Genomic DNA, 21,014 nt, shown 5'->3' with positions numbered 1-21,014 from the left:
CTACAAAAGAGAAACGGACTCACGGACATGCAGAACAGACTTGTGGTTGCCACGGGAGCAGGGATAGTGGGGAATAACAGATTGGGAGTTTGGGATTAACAAATGCAAACTAATATATATATGTGTGTGTGTGCAACTGAATCACTTTGCTGTACAACAGAAACTAACTCAACCCTGTAAATCAATTATAGTTCAGTGAGTGTATGCTGCATTCATGCCCACCTCTCTGCGACAGCAGAGACTGTAGCCCGCCAGGCTCCTCTGCCCATGGAATTCTCCAGGCAAGGATACTGGAGTGGGTTGCCATGCCCTCCTCCAGGGGAGCTTCCCAACCCAGGGATTGAACCCGGGTCGCTTATGTCTCCTGCATTCTTCTTTACCATTAACAGCACCTGAGAAGCCTAAACTAGAAAAAAAAAAAAACAAACAATAAACCTATTTCCAGGATTTGATCCCTGGAGTGGTCTGGCTCAGAATTTTCATCGATCTCACGGTGTCTTTTACTGCTTACCCACCTGTGTCTGTCTCATCGTAAGTGCAGAAGTTTTGTCATAGCTTTTCCTAGTAATAGCCACCCCCAGCTACATCCTCCCCTCTCTCCCCGCCAAGACTGAGCACACAGTAGGTGCTTCAGGAGTTGTTCCTAGATGGGCTGTCCCCAAGACGGGTTCCCTGGACAGGGACACATCTCCTGACACCAGGTGGCAGCATTGGCTAAAAATTCTCTCAGAACTCTGCATCTAGAGCTGTCAGTCAAGTAAAAATTTAAACTTTTATTTCTGGTACAAATGATAAATATTTTGCATTAAAAATCTGGAATTCAAGTTTTCCTCATACTTCATGCTCCCTCCCTGTCCCAGAACCTTACAAAAATATTTCTGTTTAGAGGAAGCAAGCCAGCACCTACTCTCTCGGCAAAGTCCAGGTTTGCAGAAAGGCACGTATGGTCTGTGTCAGGGTGGGGACGGCGGCCTCAGAGGCCAGAGCGAGAGGAAGGCGTTGAGATCCGTGCTTGGGGCTGCGCCCCCTCTGGTGCAATGATTCTTCCCCTCCTTGCTGTGCAGTGGGACGGTGCACAGGGGCCAGGTCCTTCCCTACAGTGGGGCAGGGGTTGTGTGTGGGGAGGTGGGTACGACAGGCACAGACACCTTTCAGGGTCTAAACCTTCGAAGAGTTAAACAAGAGAGTCACAGGCCATCACATTTTGGGTGCTTGAAAGTGAACACTTCGGGGAGATGGAGGAGGGGAGGCAAGCTTGGAGAAGCCCCCTTCTCCCTGGGTCCCCAAGGAAGGCACGGGGCAGGAGTGGGGGCTGCCTTCATGAGTTAACCCTTGCCACACCACACCCCTTCACAGTCACGGGTGAGGGGGCCAGAGGCTCCAGGATTAGGTGATGGAAGGAACAGCGATAAGGCCTCGGGTATTGGGGGTGGGGGGCACCCCCTCTGGTGGCTGGGGGAGGGGCAGTGGGTCCCGGGCAGCTGCCTCGGGGACCACCCCTCGTCCCAGCCTGGCTAGGGGTCCTCATCCCAGAGGCACAGCTGCTTCTGGGGCACGTAGAAGTCGAAGCTGTAGTTCTTCTGGCAGCTGCGGATGCCGCACTTGTAGGGCGCTGGGCGGTCGCGGCTGTGGCAGTACTTGAGCATGCAGGGGTACCAGGCCAGGCTCAGACCGTAGCGGCAGACGCAGGGCCGCCCGCGGTCCCCCACCTGCCCGCAGCGAGGCAGCAGCACCTGCCCCCAGGCCTTGGGGGGAGCCTCGAACACGGAGCCATCCACACCTGGGAGAGAGGGCGGGGGTCAGCGGGCGCGGGGGCCTCGCCACATGGCCCCTTCGGGCATCCCAGCACCCCCACGAGCTAAGTGTTATCACCCTCGTTTTACAGATGAGAAAACGGCCCAGAAAGGTTATTGGCCTGGCTGATGTCACACAGTAAGCAGGGACTCAGGACTGTCTGACTTCAAGGCCTCCACTTGCCCCTGCCAGTGCCACGCCACCCTACGCTTAAAACCATTACTGTGCTGGACGTGATGGCACAGAGGCGTGGGGAGAAGGAGCAGGAAAGCAAGGGAAGCTTCTAACGGAAGTGGTATCTGAGGAGGGCCAGGGAGGGAAGGGCCAGCACAAACATGCTGGGGAAGTCAGGGTGGCCAGCACACAGGGCACACACGGGCGGGGAGCTCGGGGCACAGAGCAGCGACCTAGCCCAGGCTCGGCCCAGTGACCACGGGAGGGGCCAGCCCCTGGTCCCTGGGGGACAGCATGGGGCTTGCACCTTGGTCTGGGGTGCAGCCCACAGGGGAGCGGCGGGTGCTGTCGCGGCACGGCCACAGCTCTGTCAGGCATTTCTAAATCCAGTGGTGCCCTGGGAGGAGCAGGCATTTCTCTTATGCTCAGCCAGCCAGGCAGAAGGACCAGGGACCTGGCCTACAGAGAGGAGCCAAGGATAGGGCTGGGAAAGATGACCGGGAGATGGGCCAGGAAGGCAGGGACCACGCCAGGATGGGAGGCGTTCTCAAGGGTCCTGGGGGAGAAACGCTGGGCCCCCAGAAGGTGTGAAGCGAAGGAGTGGAGCTGAACTCTGAGAGGCGGCAGCAGAGGTAGCCAGGTGGGAACGGGTGTCTTTGGGCCCCATCCAGACCCTGGTTCCTGCGCATGTCCTCGACAGGTTTCACCTGTATTCTCACTCAGGGCACAGATGGGGCAGGGGGTGGAGTTGCCTGGGGAATTCCCTCCCCAGGGCCTAGCAGAGTCACCGTTCTGCGTGTTCCTTCTTGGAATCGATCCCTTTCATTGACTCCCCTCAATAAAGAGCCACGCAGGCGTCACTTCCTCCAGGAGGCCCTCCCTGACCAGTCCCAGCCGGGTGGAGAACTCCCGTATCTCATCATTGCTCCCCATCATATTTGAGGTGATACAGCAGTGGGCCTCACCCAGCTGACCTTGCTGCTCCAGCCAGAACCGGACGTCTTCCTGGCGGGTGTAGATGGCATCCACGGCCTCGGCACACACGTTGCGGAGATGGGGGCTCAGCAGCGCCCCCTGGCTGAAGTTGACGGCGATGTCCATGTGCATTTGCTCTGGGCCCCGCACCTCCTCAGCCTGCCGGACTGCCCGTGGGTTTTTCTGGGTGGAAGAGAAGAGTTGTTCCCACCTGGCCTCAGCCAGCCTCCTGCCCACTCTTTCCCTGGTCGCTGATTGTCAAACAAGCCCAGGCTGGCTGCCTTCAGATCCTTGGGGCCACCTGCAGGGTGACAGTCACGGGGAACCAGCCCCCCTCCAACTGGTGGAAAAACTGATGCCCAGGGCACCGTCAAGCCTTTTCAGCCCGCCACTGGGCTGACCTCTGAGACCTAAGGGAGAATTTTGACATGTTGCTGGGGGCTGGGGGTGGTGTTGGAGGTGGGCAAGCCAGGCCAATTGTCCCAGGGTCAATGACCCCTGGGGTCCTGTACTTCCCAGCATCCAGGTAACTGAGTCTCTCTGGGAAAACCAGACAGAAGGGTGGGACCTAGGACAGGTCCTGCTGAAGAGTTTAGGGGGCTTACATGAGGCTGGTGAGAGGCCCAGGGTCGGGGAAGGGATTGGGCAACAGGCTGAGGGGTTCCAAAGCTGCGTTGAACACTTTACATGCTCCATCCCACTTAATTCTCACTGTAACCCATCTCTCAGTAAGAAAATAGGGGCTTTGAGGGACTTTCCTGGAGGGCCAGTGGTTAAGACCGAGCTTCAAACGTAGGGGGTATGGGTTCCATCCAGGGTTGGGAAACTAAAATTCCACATGCCCTGTGGCGTGGCCAAAAAACAAAGAAAATAGGGACTTGGAAGGGCGGTGACGCGTCTAGAGTCACCCAGATGGTGAGTGGTGGTGCCACAGCTGAAGGCAGATCTGACTTGCCTCTATCATAAATGGGGAGGGACTGAGGTTGGGGGCAGGAAGAATTTGAGAGATGGGGGTTCGGTGCAGATTAGGGATCTGAGGTTATGGGATCAGGTGTGGCCTGGGGCATAATCAGGTGGTTCAGGGATTAGGTGGATCGGGGCAGAGTGGGAGACTGAGGCTGGGGTGGGTGGGGTCCAGGCCAGGGCTCAGCTGCAGGGGTACGTGCAGGCTCTGGGGCAGGCCTGGGGTGGGCACTCACCTGCCGGAGCTTGGCCATGGCCTCGCTGGGAATGATCTCATTGTGGTGCAGCCGGGTGACGAAGCAGAGAGCCTGGAACTGACTCTGCCCCTTTTCCAGCTCCCCCAGAATCAAGGCCCGGAAGATCTTCACATCCTGATGGGGAAGGGCAGAAGGACGGGGGCTGGTTGGAGGGGGTGAGGTCTCCTCACCAGTCCCCGCCCCCCACACACAGTGCTCAGCTCAGACCACCCAGGCCTGCACACTGTACTGCAATGGACATCTCCCTCCTGCTGTCCTGGGAATTTTTTTCTTTCCCATTTAAACCCGTGACTTAAAAGAACACACCCCAGATGTTCCAAAGCCTTCTGGAAAATTCACATAGTGTACTGCTAGAAAGCTTTCCAAAAACAAGGCTGTTTAAAAGTACGGAACTTCACCTTAAAGGAAACCACCCCTTTGGCACCTGGTTCACTCACAGCTGATGCTTCCCTTCTGTGGCACCCCCGTGTTCCCTGATCAGGGTGAGTCAGGGCCCCTACGACCACCTGACCAGGGTGTCACAAGGCAGAGGCTGCACGTTTTACAAGCACAGATTTCAGAGTTCCTCTCGCTGACTTTCCCATTCAGTAGGTTTGGGGAGAATGCCCCCAGTGCTCTAGTCATCCAGGCTCCCAGACACCAGCATCTCAGATGAAGCTGGCGGGGTCAGAATGGGGTTAGGGCAGACACAGCAGCAGCTGTTGCCAAGGGTGCTGCGATGGCTCACGTTTCCCCTTCCCTCCCCACTTCCCCTTTCCCCATGGTGTCACTAAAGGCCTGACCAGCAGGCCAAGGGCTCCTTCCTGTCACTGACTCACTGTGTGAATCAGGGAGGCCAGAGAGGGGCAGAGGAAGAAGGGAGAGGGGCTGTGGGATGGGGTTCCCTTTCCAAACTGGGTGCTGAAACCCTGGGCACCCTAGGTATCCCTTGCTCTCACCCAGCTCTGTGCCTTGGCTAATGGCTCCCGATGAGACATCAGCAGGTCCCAGTCAGCAGTGGTCTAAGTGTGTGAAGATCCTCCCTGACTGGGAGGGACCCTGGTCACACTGATAGTGGTCCTGCACCAACACAGAGGGCATAGAGCCTATAGAGATATGAATCCTTCAACGACCGTGCCCTGGGCTCACTCACCAAACATCCCGGTTCACTGAGTGCTTCCTGCCAAGAGACATGCTCTGAGAACAGGGTCTGAGGGGCCCCCCTGGATTCCGGTGTAGGCAGTGAGGGGCCCAGGGTTCCCCTCCAAGCCTGCAGTGTATTAGTGGCATCCAGCTCACCTCCCAGTTTCTCTAAGCCTCGTTTGTAAAGTGGGGATGATGCCACTTTTACCTGGAGGGTTGTGGTGAGGACAGAACAGGCTGGTGTGAAGGGAAACATAGAGAATGCCCGCCCTGAGTCAAGTGCCCAGCGGTGCTGGCTGGGGCCACTGGCCCACTGCAGGTGACTGGTCAGTGCTATCATCCCACAAATCCCCGTGCCCTTTTTGTCCTTTTGTTTGTTTGTTTGTTTTAGAGTCTTTTGATGTAGACCATTTTTAAAGTCTTTATTGAATTTGTTACAATATTGCTTCAGTCTTATGTTTTGGTTTTTGGGTCCCAAGACATGTGGGATCTTATCTTAGCTCCCTGCCCAGGGATCAAACTGGTACCCTCTGCGTTGGCAAGCAAAGTCTTAACCACTGGACAACCAGGGAAGTATCTCCCCACCCACCCCCATGCCCTTTGGAATTCCTCTGACTCTACAAGGACTTTTCCTACTTCCCTTCACTGTAAATGGTCTCTGGAACATTGAGGGGTGGGAGTGTCCAGGGAGATTTTCCACCAAGACTGTAGACAGGGAGACTGAGGCCCAGCTGGTGAGAAAGGTTATGTTAGGTTCCTCCTGGTCCTAGGCTTAGAGGGAAGGTGAATCACAGCTTGGGTAACCGCAGCTTCCTCTCAGCAGGATATCCGCTCTCAGGCCATGAGGCTAGGCTCTCCTTGCCCTGCCAAGCCTCGGTCATCCAATCTCCCACACCCTCAGGTCGCCTGAGGGGAGACTGGAGTTGGTACATGGGCGCATTTTCCGCTCAGTTTTTGCCAGGTGAGACTTGATACCAGACTTCCCCTCCTGGGGCTGAGTTAGGCGGATGTCCCTGGCAGGACCCCCAGGCAGGATCCAAAGTCCACGTATTTTCAGCCATGACCCTTGAAGAGAATGCCATCTGGGATATTCACAGCATCTTCTCTGATACCACAGGCACGTGCCATAGCCTGTGGTTTGTGGGCTGCCCCGAGCTGGCCTCCTGGTTGGACACTACCTATCTACCACTAGCCAGAGAAAGTATTTAAAATTCTAGACCAGACCAGGGGGTGAACAAAATCTGTCAGAATATTTTCTCTGCTTCTAGATTAAATAACAATGTCAATGACAACAGCAAAATGCTACCAAAATGGTAATCTGACTGCAGGTGAAGCGAGGGGATGAGAATTTCTTGTTGAGATAGATTTCCTCTATGTCTTTCATTTATTTTTGCAGGACAAAGATTTATTGAAGTTTATAACTGGAAGGGACAAGTCACTGTTACCATGAGTCAAAAAGGATATACTGTCCCATTCAAATCTTCAAAACAATAGGAGGTAGGAACTATGATTATTACTGTGTTTGGAATGGATAAGTTGCTCAAGGTCATGAGACCAAGAGGAAATGTAGCCAAAATTTTTAACCCAGGCAGCCTGCCTCCAAAATCCAAACTCTCACAACCATAATGCACAACTGCTTCTAGGTCAGCTAATCCAGTGTCATTGATGCCCAGTTACAGACCAGATGGTAAGGAGTCTGCCTGCAGTGCAGGAGATTCAGGTTCGATCCCTGGGTCAAGAGGATTCCCTGGAGAAGGAGACAGCAACCCACTTCAGTATTCTTGGCTGGAGAGTTTCATGGACAGAGGAGCCTGGTGGGCTACAGTCCCTGGGGCTGCAAATAGTCGGACACGACTGAGTAACTACCACTTTCACTTTCTCAAGAAACTAAATCTCAGGCCCAGAGAGAGAGTGTGGCCTGCCTGCAGCCACATAGTGAGTGACAGAAGAGAACGCAGGGCCCTCTTCCCGCTGTGTGGTCTGCGTGTCCTCTGCAGACCTGCCCCGGGACGATGGTGGCTCCCATTCAAGGCTGTGTGTGACTAACAGTCAACAGCAACTGATGCAAACATCAGGGTAAGATGACACAGTATCACCTTTCTAATCCCTCTGCCTGCTCTGCCCAGGGCCTCTGTAAACTCTGAATTTTCCAACCTTCTTAATTTGTATCTCCAGGAAACCAAGTTCCCTGTGCTGAGCCCGGGAGGGAGACAGCAGTCCAAGCAGCTGGATCTCTGTGGCTCCATCATCATGACCAGTGTCTCTCCTACCTTCTACTCCCCACACCTCAGACTCATTACCAGGGCCCCCTTTCCCTCCAGCACAGAGGACAGGGCAGGGGGAGAGGGCCCCCTGCTTCAGGGAACATCTGACCAGATGCTAAGCCCCCAGCTTTCCTCCTTGCCCAAGAATCCCTGGGATGATCCACCCAGATGCGGCCTAATGCCCAAGGCAGACGACACAGCTGGGAAGAGCATATGGCAGGCTTTTCAGGCCCAGGTCTCAGGCTAGGACTTCCAAGATGGGCAGTTTCTATAAGGCTCCTTCTTCCATGGGCTCCTAGGAAACTCCAGCCCCCCAGGAGCAGGCCACCAGGAAGAAGAGGAAGGGACAGTACCAGGGCTGAAACTGGGCCACACAGAGGGGATGGTCACAGAGATACAGCAAGTCCCCTATACGAACTTTCAAGTTGTGAACGTTCAAAGATGCCAACGTGCATCTGGTTCCAGCAAGGAACCAGAACCTGAGCCATCGACGTCAGGCATGAATGAAATTGCAGCTCGCCCTCCGTCTCCTATTGCTGATGACCCTTCAGCTCCACCGTCTCCCACCTCCTCTCCCTCCTCCGGTTGGTAACTCCTCTTGCCTGTTCACTCAGTGCCAGCCCCGGTATGCCAGCTGTTGTACAGTACTACTGTACTTTTCAAAGTACAGTATTGTAAGATTAAAAATGTTTTACTTTTTGTGTCTTTTAAAATGTATTATTTGTGTGAAAAGTATAAACCCATGACAGTACAGTATTACATAGCCAACTGTGTTAGTTGGGTACCTGGGCTAACCTTGATGGACTTAACAAACAAACTGGACTTATGAACGTACTCCCAGAAGGGAGCTCATTTGTATGTAGGGAACTTACTGTACTGAGAATTTGCTGAAGTCCTTTGTGGGTGGTTTCAAGGTTCTCAGAGAGCAGGATAGTTAAGAGCAAAGGCTCTGGAGCCAGTGCTGCCCGCATTCAAATCCTGGCTTTGCTGATCCACGCCATGTCATCCTGGGGGATTCACTTGACCTCTCTGTATCTTAGTTTCCACATGTGTAAAATGAGTACAAGCAACAATACCTACACCTCAAGGAATTCCTATGAGGAAAGATGAGTGAAAGGTCTCAGAACAGCATGGGCTAGACTCCCTCAGTTTTTCTCTAGAATTGTTGCAATCCCTGGCCTAGCTCCAACTGTGATCAACTCCAGACCTGCAGAGGCAAGGAAAAAGAGCTTTCTTCCAGAGACACACCAGAGCCCCAGAGAAGTCAGGTGACTCTACTGGAGCTTGCAGGTAATCAGCAAATCCGTGGGAGAGCGCTGACTAGCATCACCTGGGGCAGGGCCTTCACAGGCGGCAGGGTAGGGCAGTGGGCAACACCAAGGTCAGGGCCCCAGTCTTCAAGGGACTCATAGGGGAAGCTGACCTACAACCAAAGTCAGCGCCCATGATGAGGCCTAGGGTTGAGGCTTACGCAAAGTGCTATAGGGTAAAGGTGAAAGTGAAAGTCACTCAGTTGTGTCTGACTCTAGTGCTCCGGTCCCTTTAGGCATGGGGCTGGGAGGGGTGGAGGGAGGGAAGACTTACTAGAGCAGAGGTCCTCAACCTTTTTGGCACCAGAGACAGGTTTCGTGGAAGACAATGTCCCCACGAACCAGGTTGGGGCGGGGGAGGCGGGCATGGACGGATGGTTTGGGGGTGATTCAAGCGCATTACATTTGTTGTATGCTTTATTGCTATTGTTATAGCAGCTTCGCCTCAGATCATCAGGCACTAGATCCTGGAGGCTGGGAACCCCTGTACTAGACTGAAGGATACTTCACTGGTTCTGGACAATGAGAGGATAGGGGGCTTTCTAGGCAAGAGAGAGGCAATTACAGAAAATGTGTGTGTGTGTGCTGTGTGCTCACTCGTGTCCAACTCTTTGCAACCCCGTGGACTGCAGCCCACCAGGCTCCTCTGTCCATGGGATTTCCCAGGCAAGAATACTGCAGTGGGTTGCCATTTCCTCCTCCAGGGGCTCGTCTTGACCCAGGGATCGAACCCGTGTCTCTTGCACCTCCTGCACTGGCAGGCAGGTTCTTTACCATGAGCGCCACCTGGGAAGCCTCAGGTGAATAAATTACAGAAGATGAATAATGAATAAATTACAGACGCTGGGGTGTACAAAGGCATCTTAATGCCCCCCATCCATCTCTTCACACTATCGTCTTATGATCTGCCTAATGCCCTTCCAAGGCTTCTTTTGTCCTTACCATAAACTGTACCCCGCAGAGGCTGGCATCCACATCTTTGCGGACAGTTCTGAGCACCGAACCAAGGAGGTGGCAGTTTCCAGAATAAGCGAGGCCATGTGCCTTTCTATGAGTTGATGCCTGTCGGGGATGCCCTGTCCCATCCTGCCCAGCATCCTTCAGGACTCAGTTCACATGCATCCATCACCCCCACCAACTCTCCAGCAGAGTTGGCCAGGTCCAATCCCTACCTTCCTCCCACTGTGTCTGGAAGGACCTCTTTCCTTGTCTTTCCTTCCAGACTCAACTCCTTGAGGCTGGGATAGTATATTATTTGCAGTGTATCCCCACCCACTAGAACACAACAGGTGCTCAATACATATCTGGAAACGAATAAATGACGGATGGACTGAACACACAACAGCAGGCCAGGGTCCTAAGGAAAGTGATGGGAGTACCAGGGAGGGGAAGGCAGTGGTGGAAGGAAGAGGCTGGTGGGAGGGCAGGGACAGGGTCTGAGAGCCCAGTGAAAGAGTCTGAGCTTCATCTAGCAGACCACTGGAAGTCATCACTGGATTTTCAGCCTGGAGGTGACATGCACAAATCCCTGGCTTAGAGCTGAATCAGAAACTTGAGCTGTGCTAGGCCAGCGTGCATCTTATCTAAACACCTCGGAAGGGCCCCAGTCCTCGTGTAGTGTCTTCTGCCTGGGCAACAAGTCCCCCAGGCCCTCCACGCTGTGCCCCTGGCTCAGGACAGCGGCTCCACCTTATTTATGCATTGTCCTCAGTCTGACACAAAGCTGAGTGAAGGCACCCATGCTCTGGGGCCTCGATCGAAACCTCTTGCCCCCAACAAGAAGACGGTTCTTCTTGGGCTTCCTTGTACCTGGGCTCCTGCATACTGGCACCTACAGCTGCGCTTTTGGCTTCTAGAGGTTCAGGGGAGCTTTTTCATGCTCCAGTGAGGTTCCAGCAGGGGACGTGACCTTCAAGGTCACCTAGCTGCAGGGCCAGCCCCAGGCGCCCAGATTTTCTAACTCAACCTCGTGATCTTTCTGCTCTTCCAGCTCCCCACTGAGCCCTCTCCCAGATATTCTGTTCTTCTCTGCATCCACTCCCTGCCCTAAACCCTCTATATCTCATAGAGAGAAGGCTGTTCTGGGAAAAGCAGAGGGTAGCCCTCTGCACTTACAAGAGGAGACAGCCTGTGCCAGGCCTCTGCTGCTGCCTTCCGGGGGAGAGGCTCCAGGGAAAGCTCGGTGTTGGGGACAGGAGGCGACCCCAAAGACAGAGCCCACGGGAGCGCTGATGACCCTGCCGCTGTCATACAAGCCCGACTGCCAGCTTCCAGAATGAAAGGGGGAAACAAGCCTCTCTTGTTTTGACTGCTGTGGGGTTTTATGTTACAGCCAAGTCGAATCATAACTGTACACACAGACAGACACCTGCTTGCCCCCATTCAGGGGCCACGTGGCCACAAGCTTTCACCCGGAGGTGCTGATTTTTCAACGATCTCCCACCCTTCACCCAGCGGTACCCCAGGTCCCCCAGGCGACTTGTGCTGGGGCCCACACTTCCGCTCGGCCGTGGGCCCCTCCTCTCTCGCACCCCTGCTCCTAGGAGCACGTTTCCGCCCTCATGGCCTCTCCCAGGAGTCTCCATGTCACCCCTTTTCTCTTGATCAGCGCAGCACCCCTCCCATGTAGTCACACACGCCCATTTCTCCCCACAGTCTCTCCACACCCTTCTCCCGCCCTCCCTTCTTCCCCCAAAGTCTCTCTCTCTCACACACACACACAGCGTCTTCCACGCCTTCTCACACATCAGCCTCTGCACCCACCGCACACAGGCTGCTACACTCACCTACCTCCAGGCACTCACACCGGCCTCTCCCAGTTCACCTCCCCAGCCTAGCCTGGCCGACCACCCCCCCACCCCGCCCAACCCTGCCCTCCTTCCCACCACCAGCTTCCAGCTCCCCCCGGCTCCAAGTGCCCTTCCTCAGCCCCCTTTTCCAGAAAGCCCACCATGGGGAAGTGTGGGGAGGCTCTCCCATCTCAGACCTCGCTGCCACCCAGCCCTGGACCATAGGGGAACTGAAAACAAAGAGGGCCAGACGGTGGAGCTCCTGTGCTGTGCTGGGCTGCTCAGTCATGTCCAGCTCTTTGCTACCTACCCCATGGACTGTAGCCCGCCAGGCTCCTCTGTCCATGGGGATTTTCCAGGCAAGAATACTGGAGTGGGTTGCCATGCCCTCCTCCAGAGGAATCTTCCCAACCCAGGGATCGAACCCAGGTCCCCTGCATTGTGGCTTCTTTATCATCTGAGCCACCAAGGAAATCCAAGAATACTGGAGTGGGTAGCCTATCCCTTCTCCAGTGAAACTTCTCCACCCAGGAATCAAACTGGGGACTCCTGCATTGCAGGTAGATTCTTTACCAGCCAGTCTACCAGAAAAGCCCATGGTGGAACTGACCTTCCCTCAAAAGCCCTCTCCCAGCCCACCTCTGGGGCACTGTGGTTACACAGCCCAGGCTGGAGGCCACGCTCCAGGTCCCCGCGGAGCACCTGCTCCTCTCTCCCCCTGGCCCTCGGACGGCACACACCGTCTCCTGGGAGCTTCCTCTGCCATCTCGCTCTCCTTCCTGGCACACCGGAGTATGAGGTTTTGAGGCCCATCCTGAGCCAACCCAAATATTTACTGCTCGGCTCCTGGCTGGAGCCGCTTTATAGCTAGAGAGGGGCTGGCTTCCCTGTGCTGGGGAGGTGAGAGGTCAGCCTGGAGGGGCAGCCAGGGAGCAGGGCCCTCCTCACCCCGCACTGGCCGCCCCAGGACAGGCACAGGAGCACCTGGGCTGCTCTGGCTGGACCCCTGGAGAGGCACAGAGGCAAATGGCATCAACCCAAAGCCAAGCCAAGCACACTCCCCGGCTGGTGCCTGGGGAGGCAGGCTGCCCCGTTATGAGATGCCTGCAGACCCCAGGGGCTACGCCTACACAGAGACTTCTTGTTACAGGTCATCTGTGCAACCACTTGCTGGGGGCAGTGCCCCCTGCCCTCCCCCAGGCCCCCAGCGCTCTGTCAGCCAAATCCCAAAGGTCACCACTGTCCCGACTGCTCCAGGAACAATGTGAGGCTTTATGTGGAACAAATGCACCCCAATGTCCCGCTGACTCAGGGCTCCTGAGACGGGGCTCCACGCTTCCCGCTCACTCGCGTTCCCAGCCCCAGCGCCTCCCTCCCTGGCCCCCAGCCCTTCATCAGAATCTCCCCCCACCCCCCTGGGGGGGCCAGCCACTTCAACACTTGCCAACTGAAAGGACAGGAGTCCTGATGATGCCTGGGTCCCCAGAAGAGGAACAAACTGCTTGGCTGCGTTAGGAAGGAGGGCTGGGGCCCTGGCTGGAACTGCTAGTTCTCTTCTCACCTGCCTCTGCTGGCCTCTGCTTTGCTGAGGCCTCTTACTCACTTCTCACAACATGTCTCCAAGCCGTCATATGGCATTTGTGTTGAGTCTGAGCCTGGGGCTCAGAGAGGTTAAGTGACTTGTCAAGCCACACGGCTGGTCAAGGGCAGAAAAATGTACAGCGAGTGCTCAGGAGTATCTATGAGCTATTTAAAAAATGGTCCCCTCACTCCCATGGTCTCTCCAGGAGCCACGGCGGGAGGACAAAAGAAAATATCCCAGGCTCAGTGAAGAGGTCAAAACTCAAAATTCATGGTGGGGCATGTGGTGAGCTTGAGGGGAGGGGTCCAGCCCAAGCCTGTGAGCAGGAAAGTTTCTCCATAGATGTGTCCCTCTGCACCAAGGCTCTTTTCAGCCTCCTTCTTCCTCTTCCCTCCCCTGTTCGGGTTTCTTCAGCCTCCGGGAAGGAGCCCATTTATATGTCACAGCAAGCACAGGCAGTCAGAACACAGTGGAAGAATCCCTGGGTCCCCATCCTGGATTGTTAGCTACTGATCCTGTCCAAGTCACTACACAGGCATGAGCCTCAGTTTGCACATCTGTGAAATGGATGCAATACCCGCCACTCGATGTAGTGGTGAGGATCAAATGAGGCCAGGTGTGTGAATACCACTGTCAGTGTGTGATCTGAGTGACCACTCAGTGTGTGAGACCCACACAGCTGTGATTCTTCCCTCAAAGCTGGCCTCGGTCTCACGGCACCACCTCTGTGACCCTTGGGAAGCCTCCCAGGAAGACCCTCACTTCCGTTTCTCCCTCATCAATAACAGAAGGTCACTCACTTGTCCCAGGTGGCAGTCCTCACTGGGCAACCCAGGATCCTTTGCCCGGACTCCACCTGGACATAAGTATTCAGAGAGTGGGAGGCACAGGCCAGGCTGCACCTTGGGGCAGGGCTGCTGGTCCCTAACACAGGGAGGGCTTCCTCAGACACGGCAGAGGGACTGCTATTAGAACCCGGGGCCCCATGGGTACAAGCTGGGTGGTTCTCTCTGATGACTCCTCATGAACTCCCGTGGGGAAATGCCCCGGGCACCACAAAGCTCTGGGCCTCTGCTGAAAGCACCTCTACCGTGATCTGTTCCCCGAAAGACACCCTCTCCATCACGTGCCTCCACCACCTACCACCAAACTGCGGGAACCCAACCTAAGCTGGGGAGGCGGGCACTGCACCCTCAGAGGCTGTCCTGTCTGACACCCCTGCGATGCGACACCCCTGTGATGTGACATCCCTGTGAGGAGACATCCTGTTAGAACAAACAGCCGCAGGTATCAGTCTGGCCATTGGTACATTCCCTATCTTTGCTGACTCTCTCACAGCCTGCAGCTGCTCCCCCTACCCAGACGGGGAGCCCCCAAGGCACGGATGACTGTGCTCTCTGGACTGCTCCTTCCTCTGACCCCCACCCCCCCAAGGCATGGGTGCCCCGGGCATGGGTCCCTTGAAGTGACCTCAAGCTGACTTGCCCTGTTGTATGGACCCCTTTATCTTGGCTCTGGGCTTCCTTGGTGGCTCAAGCAGGAAAGAATCTGTCTCCAATTTGGGAGACCCAGGTGCAGTCCTTGGGTCGGGAAGATCCCCTGGAGAAGGGCATGGCAACCTACTCCAGTTTTCTTGCCAGGGGAATTCCACGGACAGAGGAGCCTGGTGGGCTACAGTTCATGGGGTCACAAAGAGTCGGACACGATTGAGCAACTCACTCACACACACTCACACACACACACACACACACACACACACACACACACACATATCTTGGCTCTAGCCCATGGCCCTTCTTGGCCCCCACCCTCCACACATTTGGAGTCTGGCTCCTTTCTCCCTCCTGTTGCAGCCATGGATCACCACCACCCCCACCTGCCCTTTGTAGCTGCACATGACTTTCTCTTATCTTTCAGTCCCACCCTCCCTGCCCCGTCAGCACTAAACCACACCGCCTGAACATGACTCATCCCCCTCCCCCAGATTCTGGACACTCAGATGATAAGACATACTCAGAGGGAAAGAGAACTTGGATGGGGACAGCAACCTGGGGGAAGGGGACCAAGACGACCGTCAGATCAAAAGCCGGGCTGGAGAGTCAGGACGGTGACATGCCCAGTGAGTCTGTACATCTGGGTATGATTACATGCATAGGCTTTGGATTATAAAGAAGGGCACTGCCTACGGAGACCATATGATGAATCAGCATTCTTGTGCCGGGTCGCGTTTAAACACATTAGGGTTATTGTGGATAGAAAGACAGGTTTCAACTAAATGACTGAGTTGGGGCTTGACCTTCATTTCACAGTCTAACCTCGTGCCTCCTCCAAGTCCCTCCATCCCTGGAGCAACTCTGCCAGGGTGTCCCAAACGCTGCTGCTCATTGGAATCACCAGAGGCTCTTTAAAAACCCTGCTATCTGGTTCCCACCCTCAGACATTTGGACTTAATTGGTCTGCAGTGCAGCCGAGGCACTGGGTTTTCTAAAGCTTCCCAGGCGGTTCAAATGTGCAGCGAAGTTTGGGAGCCACCGAGCTGCAGCATGGTTTTTGAAAGCTGTGCCCTGAACTGATGGTCAGCAGCCTGTGGGCTTACAGTCATGCACGATGGTGATTTGGTAGCCTGGAGGGCCTTGTGGAGTGTGTGATCCTTGCCCAGGCTCTGTGTCCTACAGTGGGCTGATCACTGTGACAGTTTTACTGGCTTCAGGTCCAGCATGGCAGGATGGGGAGGGCCAGATGGTGCTGGAGGAGGCAGAGGGTTGGAGGGGTATGGACAGGGCGGGGGGCAGGGGTGCGACCAGCTGGAGGAGGGCTTTATTGCATCCAGCACAGGGGGCCTTGCTGCTGCTCTGAGTAGCAGGACACAACAGGGCTGACTGCTCGCTGCGGAGGGGCTGGCCAGCAACTCTGGAGTGTGACGGCTAACTTCCCGTGTACATTTCACTGGGCTGAGAGATGCCCACAGAGCTGATAAAACATCTTTTCTGGGTGTGTCCGTGAGGGTGTCTCGGGAAGATACTAGCATGTGAAACAGGAGCCTCAGTAGAAGGTGGCCCTCGCCAGAGTGGGTGGGCATCATCCAATCCATTGAGGGTGTGACAAGAACAAAAAGGGTGGAGAAGGGGAAATTTGCTCTCTCTGCGTGAGCCGGACATCCATCTTCTCCCGCCCTTAGACGTCAATGCTCCTGGTTCTCAGGCCTCTGAACTCACACTGGAACGACACAGGCCTTCCTGGGCCTCCAGATGACAGACCACAGACTTCTCCACTTTCATAATCGTGTGAGCCAACAACCCCTCAAATAAAATCTCTTCTACAGCTCTGTGGTGGTGGTTTAGTCACTAAGTCGTGTTCGACTCTTTTGCAACTCCAATGGACTGTAGCCCACCAGGCTCCTCTGTCCAAGGGGTTTCCCAGGCAAGAATAAACTGGAGTGGGTTGCCATTTCCTTCTCCCAGGGAGATCTTCCCCACCCAGGGATCCAACCCATGTCTCCAGCTCGGCAGGCAGATTCTTTACCACTGAGCCACCTGGGGGTATTTCCGTTCTACAATTTCTGTTCTGTGGGCCTGGGTGTATTTCTCTTCTATTATTTCTGTTCTGCGGGGGAACTCTGATACATGGAGCTTCAGAGAGAAGGTTCTGATGAGGGACTAAGGCTCTTCCAGGCTCAGTGCTGTCTTTCCGTGTGACTTTGGGTCTGTTGTTCAACATCGTTGCACCCGAGCTTAGCACAGAGGGTCCCTGCTGAGATGTGACATGAGCCAGTGATAATTATGAAAGTCAGTGGCTTCTATTTCTGGAGCGCTGGGTACAGCAGATGATACACAGTGAGTATTTCATATACGTGGCTCAGTTTAGTTCTCACAATGGCCGTGGGAACAGTACCATTATCATCCCCATTTTACAGATGAAAAAATGAAGGCTTGGAGAGATCAAGTAGCTTGCCCAGGGTTAAACTACGTCTGTCTCCTTTCAGTTTGGACTGTTTCCCAAAGGTCACAAAGCGGCCAATGTTACTATCCCCAAATGGACTAGGGACTGTTCCCAAACCACCCCCAAATGGATTTGGTACGTGGAATAAAAGAAACACCAGATCCAGGACTTTTTCCTACAAGAAAAGTCACTACTTCTAGATAGAAGCTTCTCTTGGAAATCTGCCAGAGAACTTGAGGACTGGGCGAGCAACAACAGAGGTGACCCACCCCAAAAAGATCCCTTATAAAAGCTGCTCTGGCCAATGCAGACCATGGACTAGGGTGGGGATAAAGGCTATTCCACTCCACTCCCAGCCTTCTCCAACTCCACCCCACCCCAGGCCAGCTGAGAAATCCAGAGTAGGAAGGGACCTTGGAAAGCTGGTTCCCTTCAGTGATTTTCACTCTCAATTCCCTCCCTTGGTGATGAAACTGGAGATGCCAGAGGGCGGGTGTGAAATGCCAGCTTCTGGGTCAGAGGTTACTCTGAAAAGCTGCAGGGAGGTTTGAACTGTTGCGGGGATTAAAATGAGGCTCTTACAATCAGTTCCAAATGGATTCTCTAACTGGGCAGTTGGCCCCTCACTTTACCCTCAGCCCCAATCCCCAGGCCTGCACCCCACTGCCACTGGCCTCTCCCCTACCCTTGCCCTCAGGATAGAGCAATAAAACCTTCCAAGCTGCAGCTAGAGGCTATAAAAGCTGAACCCTACTCGTTGACTCTCTGACGGGTGTCCTACCCACAGTCTTGGCTGCTGGAGTGGTCCCAGGGATGGGGAAGTCTCTCCAGCACGGCCACACAACAATGGGCAGTGGGGCAGGAGGGTGGAGACTCTCGGGCTGGCCTGAGGCTCACTCTCAAGGACAAAGGGTTTCAATGGCAGGTTGGAGGGGATGCTTAGACTCCTGCTTCCCCTATTTGGGTTTTCCAGGAAAAGAACAGACTTGACAAAATTCCCCTGGAGTTTAAGCGGGGAGGCAGGAGGTGTTCCTGCCCTGTCAGCTTCCGCTCTCCACTTACACACTCACCTGCCCCTGCCTGAATTGAGAACCCAGCTTAGGCCTGCTGAGTAAGGAAGGGATCACACAGTCCTCCCAATCACAACACTCAAGCACCCCTACCCCCACCCCACCCCACCCCCTCAACTGGTTTCCCTGCATCCCTGGTCAGTGACAGCCCAATAGTCCAGGGACAGATGAGCTGTCAAGCCCCACCTCCACTGTCTATGGGATCACTGGCCCCCAACCTGGTATATCGTCTATGGCAATGTGGCTGGGTCCCTAAGTGACTCTGCAAACTTTGCCCTGACTCCTCTCAAGCTTTGGTCTCCAAGAGGAAGGAGAGAGAGGCGGCTCAGATAGCTGCCCCAGAGCCCTGGGCTTTCCCCACTGCTGGCTGTCTCATCAGCCTCCCCTCTCCCCTTCCCTAGAGCCTCCCAGGGCCTCTTTCTATAGGAGAGGGAGGTGGGGAGCATGCTTCAGTTGATCAGGAGACTCCCTTGAGTACCACACCTCACCCACCTTCTTTCCTGCCAGGGTTCCCGCCCCTGGGTCACCGTTACTCGCTGCCCTTCCAGGCCTGCTTCCTGATAACCCTGAGCACCTCCATTCTCTACCCCACCTCGCAATCCAGGGGACCAGGCCCACCTACTTGTTCCCCTCACCAAACACACACACAGAGGAGAGGCTGGTGTTTACCCCCTTCCCACCTACTTGTACACACACACACCCACACACACACACACCCACACACACACACCCACACACACCCACACACACACACACACACACCCCTTCCTCCCTTCACCACACACACACACAGGACAGGCTGGTCTTTACCCCCTTCCCCAGAATCTGAGCCAAAACTGAGGGTTGGTCAGCCCTTCTGCCAAGCAGGGTAAGAGGCGGCACCTCTCCCAGAGCCTGGGAACCTCACCCGGGGCCTCTCCCCAGGTCCTCCACTGCAAGTTCCCCAGACTTTCATTCCGAAGAGAAGAGGTGGCTTCTCCTTGGCCTGGGAGACACATAGCTCCACCCAGGAACCCCCTTCCCCAGCCCAGGGAAGTGAAACAAGGAGAGGTGGTACACAGACTCCAAGATGTCAGGGCTGGGAGACCTGGAGTCACCCTCTTGTTCCTGTGCAGAGGTGTGAAAGGTGGCCTAGAGAAGGAAAGGGACTTGCCCTAGGTCACAGTGAGAACCCGGGACCTCTGATGCCTGGCCCAGGACTTTTTCCTGATAGAGCCTGAGGGAATTACTCCAGAAAGGGAGACGGGGTTACTAACATTGACTCTAGTAGGGTCAGCACCTGGAGGGCGCGGGGAGACCTGGAAGAGGAAGTGCGGAGCTAGCTGGTCAGGGGGCCTGGGCGCCCAGGGTAAAAAGGTGAAAGGCCGCAAGGGAGAGTCTGAAGGGCAGCAGAGCAGTTCGTGGGGGAGAATGACGGGCGCTGGGGATCAGGGCAAAGAGGTGTGGAGAAGAGCCCGCGTGACCTTGGCTAAGTCGCGTCCCTGTCCCTCTCCTGGCCCAGCTCTCCGGCCAGCAGACGGGACCCTCTCAGGCACGCAGATTTCCCCCCTCCGCCCCGCCGCCGGGCAACCGACGGTGCCTCACCTTCTTAAAGTCGGCGGTGAAGGAAATGAGAGTGCCGTCCGGCTTGCGCAGCTCCAGGCTGATGCTGTCGGCGTCGCTGTCCGCCTGCAGGCTCTCCTCGGTCACCTGGCCGTCAGGCAGCCGCACCCGCACCCGCAGCTCCGACGGTGCGCTAGCCCCGGCCCCCGCGCCCACGCCGCGCGGCGCCCCCAGCAGCGGCACGAGCAGCGGCAGGAGCAGCAGCGCGGGGGACGCCCGGGGGACCCCGCAGCGGCCGGGCGGGCGCATCCCCGGGAGCCGCCGCCGCCGCCCTCGCGGTCCCGGCGCGCCGCGAGCGGGCAGGGAGCTGCGGGGCCAAACTTTGCCCGAACTTGGAGGCTAGTTCACGGCGCGGGGGCGCGGCTCCCCCTAGGGCGGGGGGCTCAGCCGCGGGGCGCCAGCGACGTGGCGCCGAGGCACGTGGGCTGCGCTCCGCCGCGCGCCCCCCGGCGGCTCCGAGGCGGACGCCGCGCTCCCGGGCCCCGTCCGCCTCCCAGTCCCAGCGCGGCGCCTCCCGCGGCCCCCGACTCCGGAGCTCCGAGACTCTGTTTTGCACTTTTCATTCAATCCCACCCCCCGTCACTTCCTTCAGAAAACAGAAACCACCAGGACCTGCCTTAAAGAGACCGCGCACCTCTCGGCCCTTAAAGGGCCCGCGGCGGCTCTCCCCGCGCTCGGCGGCGGGCGGGGCGGACCGGCGCGCGGCGGCCTGGTGGGAACTGGGTTTCTCAACCGCGCTCCCTCCCCGTCGCGCCCCGGCAGCGACCGGGCTGGCCCAGGAGTTGACTCGCCTGGCAGATCCCTTCCTCCCAGCAGGGGCGGGACGGGTCTCTTCCCCCGCCTCCCCTCCCCCGGCGCCGTCCTTTTTTTTGGCCCGTTCTTGTGCCACGTGGATGAAAGAATCAGGCTTGGTGTTTTAGGGGTTTTGTTTGGTCTTTTCAGTTTCTCTGAGGGGGCGAATTTCTACACTGCTTCTGCAAAATCGGACCTCACCTCGCGTTCAGCCTTTTGACTGCCATAGACCAGGAGAGAGAGGGGCTGAGGTTCTGCTGGCATTGACATCTGTCAGGTGTGAAATCTTGATCACCTCTCTGGACATGGGCCGCCTCTCTGGACATGGCCCTTGAAGTGCCCGCATTCTCTGAGCCCCTGCGCAGGTTCTTTTCGGTCTGG

General features: G+C 56.0%; 1 protein-coding gene across 1 annotated transcript; it reads right to left on the bottom strand.

The window, feature by feature from the left end:
* Positions 1 to 741: 741 nt before the first annotated feature.
* Positions 742 to 20,604, bottom strand: OAF (out at first homolog). Its single transcript, XM_040258194.1, has 4 exons — positions 19,824 to 20,604; positions 4,143 to 4,277; positions 2,948 to 3,126; positions 742 to 1,782 (listed from the first exon to the last, which is right to left on the bottom strand). Exons 1-4 carry the CDS (start codon positions 20,088 to 20,090, stop codon positions 1,515 to 1,517), a joined length of 849 nt encoding a protein of 282 aa, XP_040114128.1. The 5' UTR covers positions 20,091 to 20,604; the 3' UTR covers positions 742 to 1,514.
* Between the last annotated feature and the right edge of the window lie 410 nt (positions 20,605 to 21,014).

The sequence above is a fragment of the Oryx dammah genome, unplaced genomic scaffold (assembly GCF_014754425.2).
Source record: "Oryx dammah isolate SB20612 unplaced genomic scaffold, SCBI_Odam_1.1 HiC_scaffold_17, whole genome shotgun sequence".
Classification (NCBI taxonomy): Eukaryota; Metazoa; Chordata; class Mammalia; order Artiodactyla; family Bovidae; genus Oryx; species Oryx dammah.
This window is presented reverse-complemented; position numbering and strand designations above follow the sequence as displayed.

What these genes read in the sequence shown, in the direction of transcription:
- OAF (XM_040258194.1), bottom strand. Translation starts at nt 20,090, where the DNA reads ATGCGCCCGCCCGGCCGCTGCGGGGTCCCCCGGGCGTCCCCCGCGCTG. An exon ending in CCATGGCCAAGCTCCGGCAG is followed by an intron (nt 3,127 to 4,142) that starts GTGAGTGCCCAC and finishes TCTTCCACCCAG; the next exon opens with AAAAACCCACGGGCAGTCCG. An exon ending in GTCCGGTTCTGGCTGGAGCA is followed by an intron (nt 1,783 to 2,947) that starts GCAAGGTCAGCT and finishes GCCCTCTCTCCC; the next exon opens with AGGTGTGGATGGCTCCGTGT.